The sequence below is a fragment of the Pelodiscus sinensis genome, unplaced genomic scaffold (genome assembly GCF_049634645.1).
Source record: "Pelodiscus sinensis isolate JC-2024 unplaced genomic scaffold, ASM4963464v1 ctg105, whole genome shotgun sequence".
In the NCBI taxonomy this organism is placed as follows: Eukaryota; Metazoa; Chordata; order Testudines; family Trionychidae; genus Pelodiscus; species Pelodiscus sinensis.
In genome coordinates, this window is record NW_027465839.1 from 222,569 (window position 1) to 246,552 (window position 23,984).

At 66.9% G+C, this 23,984-nt stretch overlaps 3 protein-coding genes across 5 annotated transcripts; all 3 read right to left on the reverse strand.

Annotated features, from left to right (window-relative positions):
- Positions 1-1,286: 1,286 nt before the first annotated feature.
- Positions 1,287-10,628, reverse strand: LOC102461131 (major histocompatibility complex class I-related protein 1-like). Of its 2 annotated transcripts, XM_075914803.1 has the most exons (12): positions 10,245-10,619; positions 8,726-8,986; positions 6,944-7,219; positions 6,163-6,438; positions 5,650-5,757; positions 5,119-5,151; positions 4,719-4,742; positions 4,180-4,218; positions 3,847-3,879; positions 3,426-3,449; positions 2,679-2,711; positions 1,287-2,350 (listed from the first exon to the last, which is right to left on the reverse strand). In XM_075914803.1, the coding sequence occupies exons 1-12, from the start codon at positions 10,336-10,338 to the stop codon at positions 2,256-2,258; spliced, it is 1,296 nt and encodes a 431-aa protein (XP_075770918.1). In that variant the 5' UTR covers positions 10,339-10,619; the 3' UTR covers positions 1,287-2,255. The 2 variants fall into 2 exon arrangements, with proteins under 2 accessions (XP_075770918.1, XP_075770919.1); XM_075914804.1 differs by lacking the exon at positions 4,719-4,742 and having other exon boundaries at positions 10,245-10,628.
- A 3,462-nt stretch (positions 10,629-14,090) lies between these two features.
- LOC142823569 (uncharacterized) lies at positions 14,091-17,705 on the reverse strand. 2 transcript variants are annotated; one of them, XM_075914812.1, is made up of 3 exons: positions 17,553-17,697; positions 16,925-17,023; positions 14,091-16,276 (listed from the first exon to the last, which is right to left on the reverse strand). In XM_075914812.1, exons 2-3 carry the CDS (start codon positions 16,986-16,988, stop codon positions 15,309-15,311), a joined length of 1,032 nt encoding a protein of 343 aa, XP_075770927.1. In that variant the 5' UTR covers positions 16,989-17,023; positions 17,553-17,697; the 3' UTR covers positions 14,091-15,308. The 2 variants fall into 2 exon arrangements, with proteins under 2 accessions (XP_075770927.1, XP_075770928.1); XM_075914813.1 differs by lacking the exon at positions 16,925-17,023 and having other exon boundaries at positions 17,553-17,705.
- Positions 17,706-18,666: 961 nt separating this feature from the next.
- LOC142823565 (uncharacterized) lies at positions 18,667-22,661 on the reverse strand. The gene is made up of 3 exons (XM_075914802.1): positions 22,525-22,661; positions 21,507-21,594; positions 18,667-20,801 (listed from the first exon to the last, which is right to left on the reverse strand). The coding sequence occupies exon 3, from the start codon at positions 20,420-20,422 to the stop codon at positions 19,019-19,021; it is 1,404 nt and encodes a 467-aa protein (XP_075770917.1). The 5' UTR covers positions 20,423-20,801; positions 21,507-21,594; positions 22,525-22,661; the 3' UTR covers positions 18,667-19,018.
- Positions 22,662-23,984: the final 1,323 nt, after the last annotated feature.

Here is a 23,984-nt window from a genome sequence, read left to right on the forward strand (position 1 = left end):
GAATTCAGGGCTGAGAAATGCCAGGTAACGCGCATGGGGAAATAGCACCCCCGCGGGACGTACAAGGGGATGGGTCTGAATTAGCTACAGCTACTCAGAGAGATATTGGAGTCACGGGGTAGCTCTCTGGAGACAGTGTTCAGGGCAGGCACACACGCCAGCCAGAGTTAGGCACCATTAGGAAAGGATTAGCCCCGCGTTTCTCAAACTGTGGGTCCCAACCCCCCGGGGGGGGGGGTCACGAGCAACTTAGAGGGGGGTCGCAGCTGGATTCGGTTTTTCTCTTGCAAATATTTGTGTGTCTCTGGCATCTCCACAGGCAATGCAGTGCCACTGATCACACGATTACCGATAGTCGGGCTCGGCGGCCCTCGCAAATGTGTTGCATGTCTCCGATGTCTCCACTGGCGATCTAAACGCCACTCCCGTGATCTCAGACTGTCGGGTCCAGCTTCTTCCACAAATATTCGTGTGTCTCCGCCGACGCGGCGTAGCGTTTACTAGAACAACCTCTTTAATAGTCCTTGGAGTGTCTGTGAAGTTCCAGTCTTTTATCAATTATTATAAATGTATAAAAACGGATCTGTTATTTTACATTTTTAGCCTTGCAAGATGGAAAGGTTTTTGTTGGATAGTAAGCGAAAATCTGATGGCAAATCTACCAATATTGTTGATAAAAACAGGCCTAATCAAGAAAGATTCGTTGATGAGGATAAAATAAATTTACTCTTCCATAAAAAATGACAGGGACGAGTAAAGCTGAGGCTCTTTTCAATAGAAGGGATAGCTTTATGAAGTCACATCTCTTATGGAGGTTGAACAGCCAATGATGGAGCACGCTCTACGTCAGGCTGTAATAGAGAACTTCACGCATTAATACGCCAAGAATCGCCTGGTGCTATTGGACACACTGTACGATTCATAGGCAAGCTCTCGCTTTGAAAGATTTGAGCCCGGCATTGGTAAATGTTCTACAAGCAACCATAAATGTTGTGAACTACATAAAACCAGGCCTGTAAAGGGAAGGATGTTTGCCAGGTTTTGCAAAAACTTCCTTGCTGTTTTACTGAGAGTTAAGAAGGCTGCCTCGGGGAAACGTTTTGACACGTGTTTTTGAACTAAGGAATGAACTTCACCAGTATTGAATTGAGGAAAGGCAGAGTAGAGCACCCATGTTTATCGACTGTGATATCAACATGAAGTTAGCATATTTAAGTGTTCAATAAGCTGAACACTCTTAACACTTCACTGCAAGGTGGTAATAATAATATTCTTGAACTCTGCGATAAATTGAAAGCATTTATTAAGATAGTTGAACTGTGGCAGAGCAAAATGGAAAATTCAAATGGAGACAGCTTTCCTACTTGAAAACAATGCATTGAAAGCAACACCACACAGTAGCGAAGATGTGGAATTTTGTGTTTTAAATCACCTTTCTTTAAAATTTCACTTTAAGAAATTTCTCAGATATGGATATTGAAAAATTGGATTGGATAAGGAACCCATTTGACGCTAAACTAATAGCTGGTACACTCACTGCTACTGAGGAGCAAATCAATGATCTCTCTTCTGCTTTCAAAATAAAATTCTCAACCATGTGTCTGTGAATTCTGGACCAGTGTGCAAAATGAGCACAAAGAATTAAGCGAGAAGGCTGTGAACAGACTGGTCCCGTTCGCAAAGCCAGGGTTTTCTGCAGTTGCTGCTATGAAAAGCAAAGATCGATCAAAAGTAAATCTGGAACGAGAAATGAGAGTGGCCATCTCCACTACGAATCAGAGAACCACAGGGCTGGAAGAGACCTCACAAGGTCTTCAAGTCCAGCCCCCTGCGCTAGGCAGGGCCAATCCCAGATTTCAAAAATGATGCAAGAACAAACAAGCTCGTCCTTCACATTAAACAAGACGATTCCAAATTTGATTTTTCGGTCTGTTTCCAATAACAATGTCCTTATCGGCGTATTTATTTCTTGTCCAATCCTAGCCCCAATAAAATGACTAGCTCTACTCGTGGAGCAGTGAGGGAGGGCTCACACGGGAGCAGAGAAGAAGATGGAGCGCATGCGGCATTTTCTATTTAAAGTCACCGTGTGACCAGTCGGGGGCGTGGCTTGCACTGAGCGTGCTCAGTTACACAACTGAAGCCGCTGTGTTCACTTCCCCCCACATCTGCAGCGGCGCCCTGCCCTGAGCGCAGGCGAAAGCTCCAGGCCTGGCTCCAGACTGGACGACGTCTGCGCGGGTGTCACTGGGCAGCTAGGCGGGGTTGGCCCCAGACAGGAACGGCTCAGCTGATGGGGGGAGATCGGTCTCCCCAGGGCCCCCCACTAGCGGCTCCCTGATCTCCAACTCTGCAGGAAGGAGACAAAGAGGGGTTGGGGGGAGCCCGGAGCCGCATCCGTCCGCAGGGACCAGGGCCTGACGTGGGGAGGGGCTGCCCCTGGCCCAGACCCTCCTCCAGACCCTCCCGCAGCTGGGGGGGGGGATGCCCCATAACCGCAGGGTCACTGCATCAAGGGAAAGAGGAGGGAGCCTCCAGGCTGGTTCATTTCACCCCGTCCCCTGGGAGCTCAGACTCCCCCACTCGGCACCCGGGGGGCCCGCTAGAGCGGCAGGGCCTGGGGGGCTCTGGGGGTTTGGCCGGGGGGAACCAGCACCCTGGGCTGGATCAGCACTTACCTTGCAAGCTGCTGTCATAGCCGCGGTCACTGCCTGTGGGAGGGAGAAGGGGGGTGAGCACCATGCAGGGAGCTGCCCCCCCAGCCGATCCCCCGACCCCACACCCGTGGGATCAGACCGGGCTGAGCAGGGCATCTGGGCCAGGCAGGGATTGTGGGAAGGGGTCAGAAAGGCAGCAGGGGCCAGAGCCGGGCAGAACCAAGTTTGGACAATAATCCCCACAATGCACCGGGACTGGAGGCCCTGTGGGGTGCTTGGGATCTCAGGGGATCTGGGTCTGTGACGAATGGGAGGAGCGTTACCCATTCCCAGACAGCCCCAGCCTCTGTGTTCACTCCATCGCCTGGGAAGGGCCAGACCCAGAGACAGCGGGGCCCTAGGATACGTAGGCAGGGAGGCCACAGAGCCCCCAGAAAGGGGGGGGGCAGATTTTGAAAAAGCAGGATCTGCATATGCCCCAGGACGGACGCAGGGAGGCGAGAAGCCAGGAAGGGGGCCTGGGGTTGCCAGCGATGTCCACGCCTGGGACGAGCGTAACCCTTGGAACCACAGAGACGTGAGTGGAGCAGGGGGTGTTTGGTTAGACGCGACTGGGCTATTTCCCCTGTAACGCCCACTTTAACTTTACAATCCCAGGGGAGCGATTCTCTGGGCAGGACTCCGCATGGCGGGGGGCTCCCCACAGAGGTCTCTGTCATTTCAGCCCATGCCCATGGCTGCAGCTCCACCCCCCCCCCCCATACTTACCATTGCTGGATCCTTTCTCGCTGCCTGTGGGGGGAGAAGGGGGGGTCAGTCTCTGAGCCCAGGGGGCCAGTGAGTTCCCAGGGTCAGAGGGATTCCAGACCCACCCACCCTTTCGCTCCCCCAGTCAGGGTGGGGCTATCACTGCTGGGGAGTCCTGACCCCAGGCTGAGCGGGGCTGGGAGCAGATGATGGGTTCTCACTGTGGGACATCAGGGACCGTCCCTCCCAGATCTGCCCAGGGGCCTGACCCAGGTGCTAGGAGAGGAGGGCCCCTGGTTACCTGCTCTGCTCACAGGTGACCCCCAGAGGAGTGTGGGGTGCATTGACAAGCCCTGCTCCCAGCCCCCCACGGAGACCCTCCCCTGCCTGGAACCCCTGCGGGGGGCTGTGGGGCTAAGAGCCCCGGCCATGAACCCCTTACCTGCCACAGAGGAGTTGGAGCCCTGGGTGCTGGCTGTGAGAGGGAGGAAAGAGGGGGGTTAGTGTCTCCTGAATCAGCGAGACAGGCATCTCCCGAGGGATTGGTCCTGCTCTCACCCCCTCCCCAGCTCACCCCTCCTGCTCCACCCAGAGCTGCCTGGGCAGAGCCAGACATTGGGGTGGGGGGGCCGGCCCAGCTCAGAGCAGAGGGGCTGCACCCCCAGAGGTGCCTGGCTGAGCCGGCGGGGACGGGGGCTGCTGAACAGACCTGGAGGGTCCTGGGCTGGGCCGCACCCCCCACCCCCGCCAGCTGCCCAGCTGGGCTCAGACTCACCCGGAACCGGAACCACCAGGTGGCCGCCGGCGGGTTCCCCTGCAGAGAGAAGGCAGATCCTGTGAGTGGGGCCAGAACCGGCTCCGACCCCCGTCCACGGCCCAGCCCGGACCCCTGGGCTCAGCGGGCGACTCCACCCCCCAGGCAAGCCGGGCGTTAAGGAGAGGACAGGGACCCGGTGCCACCAGCCCCCTCTCCGGCTCCGGCCCGGCAGCCCCCAGCTCTGGTGGGAATGGCCGGGGGTTTCAGGCTCCTGGTATCTGGGTCCCAGCCCAGCTGTGGGGAGGAGAGAGGCCGAGGTACCGGGGGAGGGGAGGGTCACACTCAGCCCCCTCCTCAGTTTGGGGGAGCTGAGGTACAATGGGCCCAGCTGCAGCCCTGCCCCCTCCACCCCCCGAGCCCTGCAGCCTGGGACCCTCCCACTCGCAAAGGGGAGCCCCAGACCTGGCCCTGGACCCAGCCCAAGGGGGGGCTCTGGGCAGGGTCTCCCCAGAGGTCTCAGTCACTGCAGCCCAGGGCTGGAGCCCCCCGACACTTACCCCTGCTGGATCCGTTCTCACTGACTGTGGGGAGAAAAAGGGGGGGGTCAGTATCTGAGCTGGGGGGGGGTCACTGAGCTCCTGCCATCACAGCCCAACGTGGAGGGGTTCCAGCCCCACCTGCCCCGTTAGCCGGCGAGGGCGGGTCTATCTGCTCTGGGAGTCGGGGACCCCTGCTGGTGGGGGGCCTGACCCCCCAGGCTGGGGCGGGGGGGACCCAGGTGTGGGACCTCAGGGAGCTGCCAGACCTCAGTGCAAGGAGAGAAGGGATTCTGGTACCCCCCCATGGGGAGTGTGGGGTGAACTGCCCCACTCCCCGCCCCCCAGAGATCCCACCTCTGCCTGAAACCCCTGCAGGGGCGAAGGGCCCCGGGAACCCCTCCATGAACCCCCCCCTTACCTTCCAGAGTGGACCTGGAGCCCTTGGCGCCAGCTGTGGGGGGAAAGGAGGGTTAGTGTCTCCCAGACTGGGGGGCCCTGCCTGCGATTCTGCCCCCCTCCCTTCACCCCACTCCCTCCTGCCCCAGCCCAGCCCAACAGGGAGCCACCCGGAGCTGCCCAGGCAGAGCCAGACTGGGGGGGACCCTGCCCAGCCAGAGGGGCTGCACCCCCAGAACACGAGTGCCCTGGGACGGCGACACAGGGGATTGTGGGTAATCGGCCGTGCCGGGGGGGGGGGGGGGGGGGGTTTAACGCCGGGATCCCGAGGTCCTGATCCCGGGGCCCAGGTGGGGCCACGAGCGAGCAGCCCGGCCGGGCTCACACTCAGGGAAGCTGGGGGTGTTAAGGCCCCGGCTCCTGCTGCCCTGGCTCTGGCTCCAGCATCCCCCAGCGGGGCCTCTGGCCCATCCCCCTCCCCCGGCAGGGGCTGGATGGCGGCTCCCCGGGGCCCCACGCTGACCGGTGGCTCCCCGGGGCCCTGCCCCCTTACCTGAGCGCCGTCTCCACCACAGAAACACCCCGAGTATCCCCACAAGCAGCACAGTCCCCGCGACAGCCCCAGCGATGGCCGCGGTCAGGACAGAGGAAGGTGGGGTCTCTGCAAGGGAGCAGGGAGTGAGAGACCCCCCCCACTGCATTAACCCCCCCAAACACCCCCACCAATGCCCAATGGCTCCGTGTTCCCAGCCCCCTTCCCCCTCCACTGCCCGGGAACCCGGCCTGGCCCCGAGCTCACACCCCGGCAAGCCAGGACTCCCCCCTCCAGCCCGGCCCCCTTCCCTCTGGTTCCCGCCCAGCTGACTAGCAGCGCACCCACAGCCACGTGTGTGTTTGTCCTGGGGGTGCACATTGCCACGTGCCACAGTGCGCAGGAATAAAATTTATTCTGCACATGGACAGATAAGATTAGTGGGAACACTGGTCACTGGTGGGGCTGGGGGACCTGCTGCCCTGTGACACCCCCCGATTTCATCCAGTTTCTACCCCCCACCCCCATCCTTACCCCACTTGACGTTCAGCGGCTCCTCCAGGCTCTTGTGCACCACCTGGCACCTGTAGAGGCTTCTCTCCTGGGGGTCGACCTGCACCGTGGCCCAGGCGTGGTAGGTCCCGTCCCCGCTGGGCACGACCCCCCCTCGCAACGTCTCCTGCTCTCGGCTCGCCCCGTTTCGCAGCCAGCCCACACCGATCTCCCGGGGGTAGAAGCCGTGGGCCCGGCAGGTGAGGGTGGAGGGGCCGCCGGGGGTGTCTTTGCTGGTGACCCGCACAGCCGGGCGCTCTGGGAGAACATAAGAGTGGCCAGGCGGGGTCAGACCCAAGATCCAGCCAGCCCAGTGTCCTGTCTGCCCAGAGGCCCCATTCCCAGCCTCTGACACACAGAGACCAGGGACCCCAGCCCTGCCCAGCCTGGCTACCAGTCATCAATGGACCCAACCTCCATGGATCTATCTAGATCTTTATTGAACCTTGGTCTTCCCAACATCCTTTGGCAAGGAGTTCCACAGGTTGATGGCTGCTTATTCATGTCATTGGGTGCCCCTTAGCTCTGTTATGGGAACAAGTAAATAACTTTTCCTTATTCGCTTTCCAGGGGCAGAGGCAATGGGCCCTGACTGGGGGGGGGGGGTCTCCCCACCCTGACAGCACAGAAGGGGGAGCCCCCAAAAGGCTCAGCTGATCCCTAGGGCTCCTGCACCGTACGCCAGCCCTGGGCGAATGGAGTCAGTGTCAGACGGGTGGGGAGGGGGTCCCGCCTCCCGGAGGAGGGGTTCCTGCCCCCTCACCTCTTCTCTGCAGCGTCTCCTTCCCATGGCCCAGGTACGTCCGCAGCCACTCGACACACTTGTGCTCCAGGTAGTCCCGCTGCTGCTGGCTCAGGTGCCGGTCGCTCTCCATCTTGCCCTTGGTGAGCTGGGCCTCGTTGCTGGGGGCCACCCAGTTGTGGGTGTGGGTGTCGTAGGAGAGGAAGTCCTGCCCGTCGTAGCCGTACCGCCGGAAGCCCCAGGAGCTGCCATCCGCTGGCAGCCAGCAGCCGTAGGCGTACTGGAAGGTGTGCTGGCCTGGAGCACGGGGAGCCACGTGAGACACGGCTCCGGCCACGGTGCCCGAGGTGGCTCCTTAGAGCAGGGCCCCTCACTGCCCCCCCACCCCAGACACCCGGGGCCAGTTGCTTGGGTGGCTGCTGAATGCGATTCCGGGCGAGGGTTGGGGGTATGGCGGGGCCGGGGTCGAGGTTAGCAGCACTATGAGGCGTGAGTGGAGGCGTGGGCAGAGTTAAGGGGAAGTGTGAAAGCCACAGGGAACGCCGAAGAAGCGGGAGCCCTGAGGGAAAGCAGGAAGCATCCTTGTGCCGGACGCATCGACAGGCGGAGACACGTAAGCGCAAGACCCGCGGGAGACAGGGATGGAACCGGACAAGCGCCATGCGGGGAACCGGGGAACCTCGCGCAGGGACGAAAGGCTGCAGCCTGGCCCTGCAGCGCCCACAGACCCACATGGGACTTTTCCAGTCTAAACATGGGGGCTGCCCTCGCTGCTTGGGGTCAGCCCTGCCTTGGCCTTTCGGCTCAGCCCACAGAGCCCGGCCCCTCACGCAGGGTCCATCCAACCGGCCACTGTATTGACTCGAGCCACCACCCACTGGGAACAATAGAAACATCGGTGTGTGAGTGTGTGTGTGTGTGTGTGAGTGTGTGTGTCTGTGTTTGCCTCTCTCTGTGCGTGTATCTGTCTGTGTCTGTATTTGTGTCTGTGTTTGCATATTGGTGTCTGCATGTCTCTCTGTGAATGTGTCTGTGAGCGTGTCTGTATTTGTCTGTGTGTATTTGTGTTTGTGTATCTGTGTCTGTGTGTTTGCCTCTCTCTGTGAGCATATCTGTCTGTGTCTCTGTTTGTATATTCGTGTCTGTGTCTCTCTCTGTGAATGTGTCTGTCTGTGAGCGTGTCTGTATTTGTGTCTGTGTGTATTTGTGTCTCTCTCTGTGAGTGTGTCTGTGTCTCTCTGAGGCTCTGTCTAGACTACAAGCCTTTTTCGATAAAGGGATGTAGATTAGGCACGTTGACATTGCAAATGAAGCCAGGATTTAAATATGTTGCGCTTCATTTGCATATTTGCGTTCTGGCGCTATTTGGAAATAACAGACGCTGTTAAGATGTGGTTATTTGGAAAGAAAACCCTTCTCTCGAAATAACCCGTATTCCTCAGACAATGAGGTTTACCAGTTATTTCGAGAGAAGGGTTTTCTTTTGAAATAACTGTGTCTACAGCGTCTGTTATTTCGAAATAGCGCCAGAACGCGAATACGCAAATGAAGTGCGGGATATTTCAATCCCGGCTTCATTTGCCATTTCAAATGTCTTCGTTTGCATCCCTCTCTCAAGAGGGTGCCAGTGTAGACAGACCCTTTGTGTGTCTGTCTGTATTGTGTTTGCACGTGTGTTTTGTGTCTGTGCGTGTCTCTGTGTGTGAATGCACGTGCTGTTTCCATGCTGCACTGCCCACACATGCGCCCCCCCCCCGAAGACCCCACGGCCCCTGGGAGCGCACGGCCCGGCCGGCCCCTCACCCCCGCTCTGGTTATAGCGCTCCATGGCGATGCGGACGTTGCCGTTGAAGGCCTCCTGCCAGCCCCGGGCGATCCAGGTCTGCCGGTCCCAGTACTCGGGGCCCTCGGCCTGCATCCAGGGGGCCCGGGGCCGGGCCTGCTTCCCCGCGCTGTCGAACTGGAAGAAGAGCTGGTCGTCCAGGTACCCGACCACGGTGAACTGGGGCAGCCCCGGGCCCGGCTCCGACACGGCCGTGTAGAAATAGCGCAGCGAGTGGGAGCCTGGGGGAGAGACCCCGTCAGCCAGTGGCCCCTCCCCCGCGGCCCCAAACCGGGGAGAGACCCCCCCCATCAGCCAGCGGCCCCTCCCCCCACAGCCCCAAACCGGGGAGAGACTCCCCCCATCAGCCAGCGGCCCCTCCCTCCACAGCCCCAAACCAGGGAGAGACCCCCCCCATCAGCCAGCGGCCCCTCCCCCCACAGCCCCAAACCAGGGAGAGACCCCCCCCCATCAGCCAGCGGCCCCTCCCCCCACAGCCCCAAACCAGGGAGAGACCCCCCCCATCAGCCAGCGGCCCCTCCCCCCACAGCCCCAAACCGGGGAGAGACCCCCCCATCAGCCAGCAGCCCCTCCCCCCACAGCCCCAAACCGGGGAGAGACCCCCCCCATCAGCCAGTGGCCCCTCCCACCACAGCAGAGGAGAGACCCCCCCCCATCAGCCAGCAGCCCCTCCCCCCACAGCCCCAAACTGGGGAGAGACCCCCCCCATCAGCCAGCGGCCCCTCCCACCACAGCAGAGGAGAGACCCCCCCCATCAGCCAGCAGCCCCTCCCCCCACAGCCCCAAACCAGGGAGAGACCCCCCCCATCAGCCAGCAGCCCCTCCCCCCACACCCCCACAGCAGGGGAGAGACCCCCCCATCAGCCAGCGGCCCCTCCCCCCACACTCCCAAAACAGGGGAGAGACCCCCCCCATCAGCCAGCAGCCCCTCACCATGCCCAGCCCCTCAGGAGAGCCGAGACCCCCCCACATGGTAAGAGGTTATGGGGCCGCAGTCACTATGGGGTCAGGGGCCCCAGTCCCCGCTGACCAGGGTCCCGCAGCACCTGGTGCGACAGGGCCCCCCAGACTGACTCCCCCCCAATATCCCTTAGCTGGGGGGCGCTCTCCCAATGGGGGCACAAAACCACACGGAGGGAGGAGGGCTCGGCGAGGTGTCGCCACGAAACCCAGCGTCCCACGGGGAGGGGGCAAAGGGAGCAGGAGGGGAAACTGAGGCACAGCCTGCCCATGGCTGCGGGGCAGGAAGCGGGGCAGGCGCTGACCCTGATCGGAGCGAAGCCCTGCTCCCCTTGCCCCATAGCCACTGGCAGGGCGCCCCCCTCTCTCCCTCCCTCCCCGGGACCCCCCGCCCCCGGCTGTTCAGGAGGGTTCTAGGGTCCGGCGCCCCCCGGGCCCGATTCTGGCTTCACTCCGGTTTTACTCCCGCTGCTCCCTGCGCGTCGCGTCACACCCCGGCCCCGCCCCCCCAGCACTCACCGGAGCAGCCCCCCGGGAGGGCGAAGCCCCCCAACAGGAACAGGAGGAGGGGGAGGGGCACAGCCCCGCCGGGCTCCACCGCTCTGCCCCCCATAGCGCCCGACAAGCGGCTCCCGGACTCGCCTCGCCCCGGGACTTTGCCCGGGCGCGGCCGGGTCCGGCCAGGAACCTCGGGGAGGGGGAGGGAGCGGCCGCCCCGCGCCAGGTCGGAGCCGGGCCCGCGGAACTGAAAGCGAAAGTGTCACCGCGGGAGGCCCCATCCCCCGCCCGCATCCGGGCCAGGGCTAGGAGGGGGAGGGGCCGGCAGCCGGGACTCCTGGGTCCCTCCCCGGCTGGAGCAGGGGGCTGCTGTTCCCGGGGGGGGCGGGGGGCACTTAATGTATTTTGGGACATGGGCAAGGCCGGCTCCCCTCTGCGCTGCTGGAAGGGGCGGGGCCTGAGGCAGAGGGGGCGGGGCGGGGCTAGGCTCCTCCCCCCGAATAGTCTGAACTGTAAACAAAGGGTTGGTGGCGCCTCCCCCCCCGGGGGGGGGCCATTTCAGCAGCATCCGGCTGCCCGAGCGGCAGCCTGGAAAAGGGGCCGGGTGCGGCCCGCGGGCCGGATCACTGTGCTAGGCGGGCCGCATCCGGCCCCCAGGCAGCATCTTGCCCAGCCCTGGGCTCATGGGCTAGAGAAGGGGCGAGGAACCGGCAGCCCGGGGACAGAATCCGGCCCCGGCTTGCCTGGATCTGGCCCCCGGGGCTCAGGGCTCCCCCACCCCTGCATTGGGGAGTGGCGCTCCAGTCCTGCCTCCTGGCCCCACACCCCACTCTGCTCCTGCTCCCTTCCCCTCCCACCAACTCCCCCCCCATTCCTGCACCTGCCCAGACCCCCCCAGCCTGCTCCCTGGCAGCCCCCTCCCACACACTGAACCCCTCAGTTTGGGCCTGCCCCAGAGCGTAGGGGGCCCATGAAATCTACTAGCCCTGACCCCCTTCCCTCCCCTAGTGTGCGAGAGAAAGGAGAAAAGAATCGTGGGATATTTTTTCTTTTGGCTTCTCATTTTTGTGCAGCCCCCGACCAATTTTTCTGTGGGTCAGCAGCCCCCGACCCAAAAGAGGTTCCCCGCCCCTGGAGCCAGGACTCCTGGGTTCCCTCCCCAGCTGGAGGAGGGGAGCAGGGGCTAATGGTCAGAGCAGGACTCCAGCTCCCTGGCCCCCATCATGCCCTGCTCCTGACCCCCTGAAGAAACGGGGCCCTGGCTGCATCCCCCCCCAGGGGGTGTCTCTACACAGACCTGGGGCTACGGATCCATCCCCGTGGGGCTGTGGCTGCTGCCTGTTCCCCCCCCCACCCCAGGCAGGGACACGAACCCCCTAGGATCCAGCAGGACACCCCCCGTTCCAGGGTAAGCCGTCCCTGGGCCCAGATGGTTACAGAGGACCCCCTAAGGGGTGGGAGGAAGGGCAGGCTGGAAGGGGGGGTCTAAAAGGAGGGGAGTGTCCCCCAGGGAGGGTTTCCAGCCCCTCCCCCTGGCTGCAGCTTCTCTTACCTGCCCCCCAGGTGTTTCCTGAGCCCCCTGCAGACCCTCACGGGGTGAGGTCCAGGAGGACAACTCTCCCCCCCCCAGCCTGCTGCCAGAGCCGTCCCAGGTCACCCAGCACTATTCATTCCCCATGGGTGCTCGGGAGCTGAGGTCAGGCCAGGGAGCAGCACTGAAAGGCTGTTGTTCCCATTGACCTGTGGAACTCAATGCCACATGATGTAGCTGACCACAAGAGCTTAGCACGACTGGAGGCTCCCATAGGCTTTTAAAAAGACTTGATCCCCTAGACACAGGCTGTGACGTAGCGGGGGGGCTGTCTGCTCTGTAACCCAGTGTCCCCCCCCCCCCGGCTGTGCTGTGTGATCCCCACTGACTCACCCACATGTGGATTGGCCCAGACACCCAGTCCCAGCCTGGACAGGTAACAAGACTCTTCCCAGGGGGAGACAAAGGGGGGGAGGTGGAGACAGACACCTGGCTGGGGGTCAGGGCCTGGGAGCTGGGGGAAGCATGAAGGAAGCAGACTAAGTCCAGGACAGGGGGGTTCAGGGGCCCATGGACCCCTCCCCCAGGAGAACCAGGCTGTCTGCCCTGGCTGCTATCTCAGCATCACGCCTGCGCTGCGCCGTATCTCTGAGAGCCAATAACATTTCCTGCTCTACTGGCCGACTGAGTCACGTCTGGCTGCGGACGGGGGTGCAGGGTCGGGGGTTCCCAGACGCGTGCTCACACCGGCCACTCTGCAGTTGTCCACTAGGGGGCAACCTACCCCTGGAGCAGCTGGCCCTGGCCTGGGCAGAGCCGGGATACCAGGGTAGATGGGCCTGTGGCTCTCCCAGGGTAACTGTCCCTCCTGCCCCCTTGCGCCCCTCTGAGCCAGGGAGCCCGGTCTGTGCCCTCGCAGTCCCTGGCCTCTCCCAGGCCCCCCTCCTCCGTGGGGTCCTGCACCGATTTCCCCAGGCACCGGAGTCCCAAGCCCGCCCCACTGCCCCAGTCAGCGAACAGCTGGGTTTTCTGCTTGTCAGGCCTGGAGAGTTAAATCCAGCTCCTAGCACCCAGCCTGGGTGGATTCACAGAACCCCGGGGGGGCAGAGCCCTCAGGAGCCAGCGGGTCCAGCCCCCGGCCCACGGCAGGACCCGCCCAACTCAACCATCCCAGCCAGGCCGGGCCTGAAACCCCTCTGGGGATGGAGACTCCGCCCCCTCCCTCGGGAACCCGGCCCAGCGCTTCCCCCCCGCCTCGGGAAATCGTGTTTCCGAATCTCCCACCTAGTGCAAGGATGAACGCGGAAACGCAGCTGCTCCTTTTACTGACGCTAGACCCAGTCTGGAACGGACAGAGCAACGCCGGGGTCCCCAGCCTTTCGGGGCTGCTGGGCGCCCGGGGTGGGGCAGCCCTGGTCACTAGGGGGCATTCTCCTGAGACCCCGACTGGGGGGGCTGGGGGGCTGCCACGCGAGGCCCCTCAATGCCGGAGAGGTGCAGGAACCTGTGTGTGTTTGGTAGGACGCGGCCGATCTCACAGGGGCCCCCCTGCTCAGGGTCCCGGTGACGGAGGGGCTCCCCCTCCCCCCAGGGGGCAGCTGTCCATGCTTCCAACGTCAGCGCAACTCCTCCATCACCCCCCCCCCCCAGTGCAGCACCTCGGTGCCTGGCTCCAAGACACGAACCCCCCAGCCCTGCCCCTCCGCCCTCCCGCTCTTGCTGCCCCCCCGGCAGGGATCAGAGACCCCCCCAGAACCCCCCCAGTCCTGCCCCCCCAGCAGGGATCAGAGACCCCCCCAGATCCCCCCAGTCCTGCCCCCCCAGCAGGGATCAGAGACCCCCCCCAGATCCCCCCAGTCCTGCCCCCCCAGCAGGGATCAGAGACACACACCCCAGAACCCCCCAGTCCTGCCCCCCCAGCAGGGATCAGAGACCCCCCCAGAACCCTCCCAGTCCTGCCCCCCCAGCAGGGATCAGAGACCCCCCCCAGATCCCCCCAGTCCTGCCCCCCCAGCAGGGATCAGAGACCCCCCCAGAACCCCCCAGTCCTGCCCCCCCCAGCAGGGATCAGAGACCCCCCCAGATCCCCCCAGTCCTGCCCCCCTGGCAGGGATTAGAGACCCCCCCAGAACCCCCCAGTCCTGCCCACCGGCAGAGATCAGAGACCCCCCCCCCAGAACCCCCCAGTCCTGCCCCCCCGGCAGGGATCAGAGACTCCCCCCAGATCCCCCCAGTCCTGCCCCCCCTGGCAGGGATCAGAGACCCCCCCCCAGTCCTGCCCCCCCCCGGCAGGGATCTCACACACACACACACACACCAGAGCCCCACGCCAGCCGCAGGCTGCTCTCCGTGTTTATTGGCCCGGCCAGTGCTCCGGGGAGGGGAAGAGGGGAATTCGGTGGCACGGTGGCAGGAGGGGCCCGGCTGGAGCCCCAACACCCTCCGCCACTCCCTGATGGAGCAGGCACGGAGCCTGCAGCCCCGCCCGCGGGCAAGGGGGCACCGGCCGTGGGAGAGGTGGGGAAAAGGGCGCGAATGGGGCCCCCTCTCCCGGCGCCTGGCCAAGCCCCGGGACACAACCCCGCAGGGCACAGCGCCCGCCGGCAGGACACAGGATGCGGCGCCAGGGAAAGGGGGGGGGAGGTTTGTTCTCTCCCCACAGCGAGGAGGAGCCGTCTGGGGGTGGCAGAGCCGGGGGAAGGAGAAGAGGAGGGGGAGGGGGCAGGGGAGCATGCCCCCAACTGGCTGGTCCTAGCGAGGTGGCAAGAGGCTCTCCTGCCCCACGGGGTGTCTCTGGGCGCCGGGGGGACCAGCCGGCCTAGCACGGTGCCGACGGGCTCTCCTGCCCCACGGGGTGTCTCTGGGCGCCGGGGGGACCAGCCGGCCTAGCACGGTGCCGACGGGCTCTCCTGCCCCACGAGGTGTCTCCGGGCGCCGGGGGGACCAGCCGGCCTAGCACGGAGCCGACAGGCTCTCCTGCCCTACGGGGTGTCTCCGGGCGCCGGGGGGACCAGCCGGCCTAGCACGGTGCCGACGGGCTCTCCTGCCCCACGGGGTGTCTCCGGGCGCCGGGGGGACCAGCCGGCCTAGCACGGTGCCGACGGGCTCTCCTGCCCCACGGGGTGTCTCTGGGCGCCGGGGGGACCAGCCGGCCTAGCACGGTGCCGACGGGCTCTCCTGCCCCACGAGGTGTCTCCGGGCGCCGGGGGGACCAGCCGGCCTAGCACGGTGCCGACGGGCTCTCCTGCCCCACGGGGTGTCTCCGGGCACCGGGGGACCAGCCGGCCTAGCACGGTGCCGACGGGCTCTCCTGCCCCACGGGGTGTCTCCGGGCGCCGGGGGGACCAGCCGGCCTAGCACGGTGCCGACGGGCTCTCCTGCCCCATGGGGTGTCTCCGGGCGCCGGGGGGACCAGCCGGCCCAGCACGGTGCCGACGGGCTCTCCTGCCCCACGGGGTGTCTCCGGGCGCTGAGGGGACCAGCCAGCCTAGCACGGTGCCGACGGGCTCTCCTGCCCCACGGGGTGTCTCCGGGCGCTGAGGGGACCAGCCAGCCTAGCACGGTGCCGACGGGCTCTCCTGCCCCACGAGGTGTCTCTGGCGGGCAGACAGGCCGGCGCCCGGCTCTCCGCTCTCCCGGCACTCGGGGCAGGGGCGGGCGCGCTGGCCGAAGGCTGTCCGGGCCGGGGGGCGGGGGTGCTGGCCGGCGTGCCGCAGCCGGTGGGCGAGCAGGCCGGAGCCCTGCCGGCCGGCGTGGGTGCGCCGGTGCCGGTGGAGGGTGGAGCTCTGGGCGAAGGCCCGGCCGCAGTCAGCGCAGGCGAAGGGCCGCTCGGCCGTGTGCACCCGCCGGTGGCTGACCAGGGTGGACTTGACGCCGAAGCGGCGGCCGCAGTCGGGGCAGGCGAAGGGGCGCTCGCCCGTGTGGACGCGCCGGTGCCGGTGCAGGTGGGAGCTGTGGCCGAAGCGGCGGCCGCAGTCGGGGCAGGGGTAGGGGCGCTCGCCCGTGTGCACCCGCCGGTGCGTGGCCAGGTGGGCGCTGCGACGGAAGCGTTTGCCGCACTCGGGGCAGCGGAAGGGGGTCTCGGGCGTGTGGGTGCGCTGGTGCCGCAGCAGGTTGGAGCTCTGGGCGAAGCGGCGGCCGCACTCGGCGCAGGCGAAGGGCTCCTCGCCCGTGTGGACGCGCCGGTGGGTGGTCAGGTCCGAGCGCTGGGCGAAGCCCTTGCCGCACTCCGGGCAGGGGTAGGGGCGCTCGCCCGTGTGCACCGCCTGGTGCCGCAGCAGGTGGGCGCTCTGCCCGAAGCCCTTGCCGCACACCGGGCAGGTGAAGAGTCGGTCGCCCGGGGGGCCTCTGGGGGGGGCCCCGGGCCCCGGGATGTCCGCCCTGCTCGGCGGGGGCTCGCTCGGTTCCTCCTCTGCCGCGTCCTCCCGCGGGGGGCGCTGGGACTGGGCCAGGAGCCTCCCCTCCGGTTCGGCTGCCTCCGGGCCTTCCTGCTCCGGATTCTCCTCCATCGCCGGCCCCTCGCCTGCAGGGGGAATCCGGACACTGGTTGGTCGCCGCTCCGAAAAGCAATCCCCCCTTGACCAGGAGCCCCTCAGCTGAGGTGCCGGGCTGGGGAGAGGGCCCCCAGCTGCCCCGCTGCCTTCCTGAGCCTGCAGGCGGGCAGCTGGGCCGGGCAGCGTTTCACCTGCGGCACCGGGGAACCTGGCAGGACTGGGGGCCGTTTCTGGGCTGCTGCGCGAAATGGGGCAGGTTCGCGTCCATTTCGCTGGGCTCCCCAGCTTGGGAGCTATTCCGCAGGGCGACGGACGGCTGGACGGACACGCGCCAGGCCCTAGGGACGATGCTGCCGGGAGTGGGTGGGGTAGGACTGAGGGACGTGGCCCCCAGCTGCTTCAACTGGCCCAGCCGTTCCGAAAGACTCTGTCTGAGCGGCACAGCAGGTCAGACCCATTATCCCCGGTGGGGAAACTGAGGCAGGGGGAGGGGAAAAGCCGCCTGGGGTCACCCAGCAGGCCAGGGACATTCCAGCTCTCCTGCCAGGGCCGGTGCTGTATCCACTAGGCCACGCTGCCTCCCAGGGCCTCTGCTGCCAACTTAGTAACGGCGCCGTCGAGGCAAGCAGCCCAGGCGGGAGAAAGCTGGTCCCCAGCGAGGGGGAGCGATTCCTCACCTGGGCGGGCGCCTCGCGGGGTCTCCCCGGGGCCCGGGACACGCGGCTCCGCCCCTGGCCCCATGCGGGAGAGTGTGGCCGGTCCGGGGCTCGGGAATCCTGCGCGGGCGGGGGAGGGGAACAGGGGGGTCAGGGCCTGCGAGGCGGCAGGACAGTCGGCCCCGATCTGCTCCGGGGGCCTGGCCTGGGACAGCGGGGCCCCAGGCTGGGTGGGCTTCCGGGGTAACCTGGGGGGTCAGCAGGGCCCCAGAATGGGTGGGCCTGTGGGTTGCCCTGGGGACAGGAAGGGAGAAGGGGGTCCCAGGCTGGGTGGGCCTGTGGGGCTGAGCCGGGAGCCAGGGGAGCCCCAGGCTGGGTGGACCCATGGGGTGACGAGGGGGGCAATAGGATACCATGGGGGCTTCCCCAGCCCCTGGGGTCGCACTGTCCCTGCTGCAGACCCACAGGGCGGAGTGGGGCGGGGGGGGTCTGGAAGAGGCCCCCCCGGAATGCTCAGATATCCCCCCCCCGCCGCCTCCAGCAGGGGGGGCAGAAACACCCCGGGGAGCTTGGGGGCGGCTCCTGACCCATGGCTGGATGGGGGGGGTCTGCCCCCCGCGTATCCCGCCTGTGCCTGCCCCCCCCGCACCTGCCGGCCCCGGCGCTGCGGCTCCCGGCGGCGCTGCCCGCTCCCCGGCTCCCCCCGCAGCCGCCCGGGCCGGGCGCGGCGCTGACCCAGGAAGGCAACCCCGGTATGGGGCGGGGGGAGCCCCGATCCCGCCCCCGGGCCCGCCCCCGATCCGCCTCCCCCCGCCCGGCCCGGACCCCGCCCCCCCGGCCCCGGATCCGCCTCCCCCCGCCCGGCCCGGACCCCGCCCCCCCGGCCCCGGATCCGCCTCCCCCCGCCCGGCCCGGACCCCGCCCCCCCCGGCCCCGGATCCGCCTCCCCCCGCCCGGCCCGGACCCCGCCCCCCCGGCCCCGGATCCGCCTCCCCCCGCCCGGCCCGGACCCCGCCCCCCCCGGCCCCGGATCCGCCTTCCCCCGCCCCCGGGGCGGACCCAGCAGGTTTCCACGGGGCGGCCCGTAACCCCCCACAAAGCGTTTCCCGCTCCCCCCCCATTTCCGCCCCCCCAGGACTCAGCGTGGCTGGGAGGAAACTCGAATCCGCTTTATTCCTCCCGATCCGGAGCAGCCCCCCCCCCCCCCCCGGATCCTGCATTTCAACCCCCCCCCCCACACACACACCCCTTCCAGCGAACCACGTGTCCCTTTCGCTCGCTGCAGCTCTGGGCAGGCAGCTCCCCCCCCCCCGGGGGGGAAACAGCCCGCCCTCTGCCACTGCCCCGCGGGCCGGCCTTGGTCACCTTAGTTAGCCTGCCTCGCTCTCCTCCCACGCCTGGGTGCCTGGACACAACTTGCCCGTTTTCTGGCCTAGGGAGACAGTCCCTCAAGATGCCAGCCCGCCCGCCTGGACGTGCCTGGACTGGGATCCCTCTAGCCAGGCAAGCAGGCAGAGTCCAGCCAGGGCCCCGGGGCCGGGGAATTCACACACACGAGTTCTTGCGTTACTCTCATGTACTGAGCAAGCGACACGACGCCAGCGCGTCAGGGGCCCGGGGAGACGCCCACGGAGCCGTCACCTCCCTTCCGCCCAGCACCCCGGCCCTCTGGCCCCCCCAGGCTACGGGGGATTCACCCCAGCACACATCCCCCCCACGCTGACCCTGACTGGCAGAGCGCCCACAGCCGGCAGCAGGCGTTTGTACCGGTGGTGCACAGCCACACGCGCCTCGGTGGACAGAACAAAATTTATTCCACACAAAAAAATCTGGAGAGGGAACATTGCCTGAGATCAGAAGAAATGTCTGTCGGGCCCCACTTCGTGGCAGGCTGGCATCCCCTGGCACCCAGCAGGGGCTGGTCCGGACTTCCCCTTCACTTCCCGCTGGCTGCTGGAGGCACCTGGCACGGTGAAGGGGATCCCGGGGGGTGGCAGGAATGCAGCGGTTCAGGGAGCACCGTGGGGCACCAGGATTCCCCAGGCGCTGGGCACATGGGTGCCGCCAGGTGCCAGCCCCCCCATGCGGTCTCCAGGGGCCCGGCTGCAGGGAGGTTCACTCCCCCGTGTGCACCCGCCGGTGGCGGAGGAGGTGGGCGCTGCGGGTGAAGCCCCTCCCACAGTCGGGGCAGGGGAAGGGCTTGCGGCCGGCGTGGGCCGCCCGGTGCCGGGCCAGGTTGGCCGGCTGGCTGAAGCGCTCCCCACACTCGGGGCAGGGGAAGGGCTTGCGGCCGGCGTGGGCTGCCCGGTGCCGGGCCAGGTTGGCCGGCTGGCTGAAGCGCTCCCCGCACTCGGGGCAGGGGAAGGGCTTGCGGCCGGCGTGGGCTGCCCGGTGCTGGGCCAGGTTGGCCGGCTGGCTGAAGCGCTCCCCACACTCGGGGCAGGGGAAGGGCTTGCGGCCGGCGTGGGCTGCCCGGTGCCGGGCCAGGTTGGCCGGCTGGCTGAAGCGCTCCCCGCACTCGGGGCAGGGGAAGGGCTTGCGGCCGGCGTGGGCTGCCCGGTGCCGGGCCAGGTTGGCCGGCTGGCTGAAGCGCTCCCCGCACTCGGGGCAGGGGAAGGGCTTGCGGCCGGCGTGGGCTGCCCGGTGCCGGGCCAGGTTGGCCGGCTGGCTGAAGCGCTCCCCACACTCGGGGCAGGGGAAGGGCTTGCGGCCGGCGTGGGCTGCCCGGTGCCGGGCCAGGTTGGCCGGCTGGCTGAAGCGCTCCCCGCACTCGGGGCAGGGGAAGGGCTTGCGGCCGGCGTGGGCTGCCCGGTGCCGGGCCAGGTTGGCCGGCTGGCTGAAGCGCTCCCCGCACTCGGGGCAGGGGAAGGGCTTGCGGCCGGCGTGGGCTGCCCGGTGCCGGGCCAGGTTGGCCGGCTGGCTGAAGCGCTCCCCGCACTCGGGGCAGGGGAAGGGCTTGCGGCCGGCGTGGGCTGCCCGGTGCCGGGCCAGGTTGGCCGGCTGGCTGAAGCGCTCCCCGCACTCGGGGCAGGGGAAGGGCTTGCGGCCGGCGTGGGCTGCCCGGTGCCGGGCCAGGTTGGCCGGCTGGCTGAAGCGCTCCCCGCACTCGGGGCAGGGGAAGGGCTTGCGGCCGGCGTGGGCTGCCCGGTGCCGGGCCAGGTTGGCCGGCTGGCTGAAGCGCTCCCCGCACTCGGGGCAGGGGAAGGGCTTGCGGCCGGCGTGGGCTGCCCGGTGCCGGGCCAGGTTGGCCGGCTGGCTGAAGCGCTCCCCGCACTCGGGGCAGGGGAAGGGCTTGCGGCCGGCGTGGGCTGCCCGGTGCCGGGCCAGGTTGGCCGGCTGGCTGAAGCGCTCCCCGCACTCGGGGCAGGGGAAGGGCTTGCGGCCGGCGTGGGCCGCCCGGTGCTGGGCCAGGTTGGCCGGCTGGCTGAAGCGCTCCCCGCACTCAGGGCAGGGGAAGGGCCGCTCCCCGGTGTGGACGCGCCGGTGCACGGCCAGGTGGGCGCTGGCCTGGAAGCCCATTCCGCAGGCCGGGCAGCGGAAGGGCCTCTCCTCCGTGTGCCGGGCCTGGTGGTGGATGAGGTTGGAGCTGTGGGCGAAGGCCTTGCCGCACTGGCCGCAGGCGTAGGGGCGCTCGCCGGTGTGCACCCGCCGGTGCTGGCTCAGGTCCCAGCCCAGGCCGAAGGCTTTCCCGCGCTCGGGGCAGCGGTGGGGCCTGTCCCCCCTGTGCACGGCCTGGTGGCGCAGGAGGTGGGTGCTCCGCCGGAAGCCCTGCCCGCACGCCTGGCACCGGAACGGCCTGGCCGCGGCGCACTCGCCCCCGGGGGATCCTCCTGGGTCCGTTTCCTCTGGCGCCGCCTTCGGGGGGGCTCCTCCGCGCCCCCGCTCGCCGGCCCGGCACCTGCGGGATTCCACACGGTAAAGCTGCCGGCTGCGGCCGGCCTGGCGGGGGCCTCTCTGTGCTTCCTGTTCTATCCCCAGAGGCCAAGGGGAACAATTCCCCCTGCTCCTTGTGACACCCTTTTAGATTCCTGAAAACTGCTCTCCCGTCCCCTCTCAGTCTGCTCCTTTCCAAACTGAACAAGCCCAGTTCCTTCAGCCTCCCTCCTAGCTCCTGTTCTCTAGACCTGTTGTCATTCCTGCTGCTCTTCTCTGGCCCGTCTCCAATTTCTCCACATCTGTCCTGCCATGCGGGGCCCAGAACTGGACCCGACCCTCCAGCTGAGGCCTGAGCAGCGCGGAGCAGAGCGGGAGAACGACCCCTCGTGTCCTGCCCCCCACACGCCTGTTCATGCCGCCCAGAGTCATGTTGGCTTTTTGTGCAGCAGCGTCGCCCTTGGGGGTCCTATGTAGCTTGTGGTCGGCTCTGACCCCCAGGCCCCTTTCCGCTGACCCTGCCCCCCCCTTGTGTGCGCGACACGGATCGGTCCCCCCCAAGTGCCGCACTTTGCCTTGGGCCGTATTAAACTCCATCCCACCGACCTCCGCCCCTTTCTCCCGTGTGCCCACCCCGGTCTGGAGAACGACCCACCCCCAAAGCGCCTGCAGCCCCAGTGAAGTCGCAGCAGCCGCCTTGGAAAGCAGCCAGGCAAAGCCAGTTCCTCACCTGCGCAGGCCTCCCCCGGCTGCCCTCTCCCCTCGGCGCTGCGGGGATCCGAGGCCCCCGGCTGCTCCCGTCCCTCCATGCGGGAATCCTGCCGGCGCGAAGGGAACGGGCAGATCACCGGTTAACGGCACAGCGGGTCCAAAGAACAGGCCCCCCTTAACGCCGCCGCTCCCCCGCCCTGTGGGGAGGGCTGGGGCTGGCTTGGGGCAGCCTGGCCAGGACCCCAGCCCGGCGCCCGACCCACAGGCCCCGCTGCCCTTCTCTGCAGGGGGTTCGGACACTGGGCAGGATCCCAGCCCCGGCCTCAGGGCCCGTAGCAGTACCGGGCGGAGCAGCTTCCTGTTGCCCTCGCTGGGGCAGGGCTCAGGGGTATTACCACTGGGGACTCCCCCGCAGAGAATTAATAATTGTGGGGGAGACACCGACACCCCCCCAGAGACTGGGGAGCCCCTGGGGCTGCACAGACCCCTAGCAAGGGGCACCCCCTGTTCAAACAGCTCCTTGACCGGATGGAGCGAGGGTCCTGATCCCCCAAGGGGGAAACTGAGGCCAAGAGAGATTAAGTGACTTGCATGGGGAGGCTGTGCTGGAAACCCAAGGGTTCTGCCTTGCCCTCCCCCCGCATTAACCACTAGCTCCCACTCCCCTCCCGGAGCTGGAGAGAGCCCAGGCGTCCTGGCTCGCTGTTGGCTTGCTCTAACCACTAGCCCCCACTCCCCTCCCAGAGCTGGGGAGAGCCCAGGCATCCTGGCTCGCTGCTGGCTTGCTCTAACCACTAGCCCCCACTCCCCTCCCAGAGCTGGGGAGAGCCCAGGAGTCCTGGCTAGCTGCTGGCTTGCTCTAACCACTAGCCCCCACTCCCCTCCTGGAGCTGGAGAGAGCCCAGGAGTCCTGGCTAGCTGCTGGCTTGCTCTAACCACTAGCTCCCGCTCCCGCTCCCCTCCCGGAAACGTCCTGGCCCCAGCCCCTCCATGCGGGTGCCCCCCCCAAGGAGCCCTCCAGCCCCCCCCCCACTCACTCTGCCGCTTTTCCCGAGGGGTCCCCCGCGCCCCAGCAGCCGTGCGAGGGAGGGGGCGGATCCCGCGCCGCGGGCCCGATCCGGGTCCGTCAGTCCGGCTGGGGCGGGGGAGGGGCCGCGTCCAGGCGCGGAGGCGGCGCTGAACCAGGAAGCCCGACCCCCGGGGCGGGGCGAGCTGCCCCCCCCAACTCCCCCGGCTCCCCGGGACAGCCCCTCTCAGCTGCCTGGTTGCCTGCTGCTGAGCAAGGAGCTGGGCTAGGAGCCCCTCGCGCCCCCCCAGCTGTGAAAGGGTGAACGGCCTGGAGGAAGTGGGTGTCTCCGTCCCTCCTCCTGCGGCCCGTGGCCCTTCCCAGGCTGCCCGTGGGCCGACCCGGGGCGGCTGGCGAAGGCAGGCAGGGCGCGGGAACGGGCCTCGCTGTCGGAGACATCCTGGAGACAGGCCTGGAGCCCCCGGGGGGCAGGTCCCTTCCAGGGTCCCCCTCGTGGCTCTGGGCCGGCTGCTCTGCGGAGCCCCTGGAGCCGGGGGGGTGCTCTGAGAACTCGCCCCAGAGAAGTCCTGGCCTTAGCCGGGTGGTGCCACGCCCCGCTGCCCACGGACAGGGGTTGTTTCCATCCGAGGGTGCAGACGCCGAGGCCCACCCAGGCTCAGCACCCCCTAAGCCCAGCAATGTCCATCCAAGCCTGGGCCTAAGGAGTTCCCGTGGCTGGGAGCGAGGCGTCGGGGAGAGTTTGTGAAGCGGATTTGGGGCCGGGGCAGGGGCAGAGGCAGGGCCGTCCTTCCCAGAAATGGTGCCTACTCAGCCTGACAACTTGCCCCCACACCTGTAGCAGCCCGGACGCACTGGTGAGGGGCCCTGGCAGGTCGGCTGGGGAGGCGTTTCCTGCCCCTTCTTGTGGGGGAGGGGATCACGGTTCCCAGACGTGTTGGTTTTCAGGTGGCCCCGTGAGCAGCCTCTCCCCTCCTGCCACAAAGGCACCCGGCTGCCGGGCCGAGAGCCATGGGGCAGGGGCTGGCACATGGGGTGTGTCCCCCTCTAGGGGGCGCAGGCTGGGGGGATCGGCTCAGTGGGGGGCGAATCCGACAGGGGCCCTCTCCCTGCTCGGGGATACTGGCGATCGGCTGAACGGCCCCGCGTGGCTGCCCTCGCCCCATCCACGCAGCTGCTGCACTGAGCGTGCCAGGCCTCAGCGTCCTGTTGTGGGAGGTGTGACGGCACGTTGGGGGTTCCCCGTCTCCTGCACCCCGAAATGGCACAAACAGACTGCACCAGCCAGTGGAATTGAGGGTGGTTTATTGCTCCTCCAGCACAGCGCAGCACAGATGTAATCTGGTCACAGGAACTGGGCTAGGATGCCTCAGGCCCCCTTGAGATGGGGGAGACTGGGCCCCTAAACTCCAGCTCCTCTCCCTAGGCTGTCTCATCCATGCCCTCCGACAGCCAGCAACCAACTCCCTCACT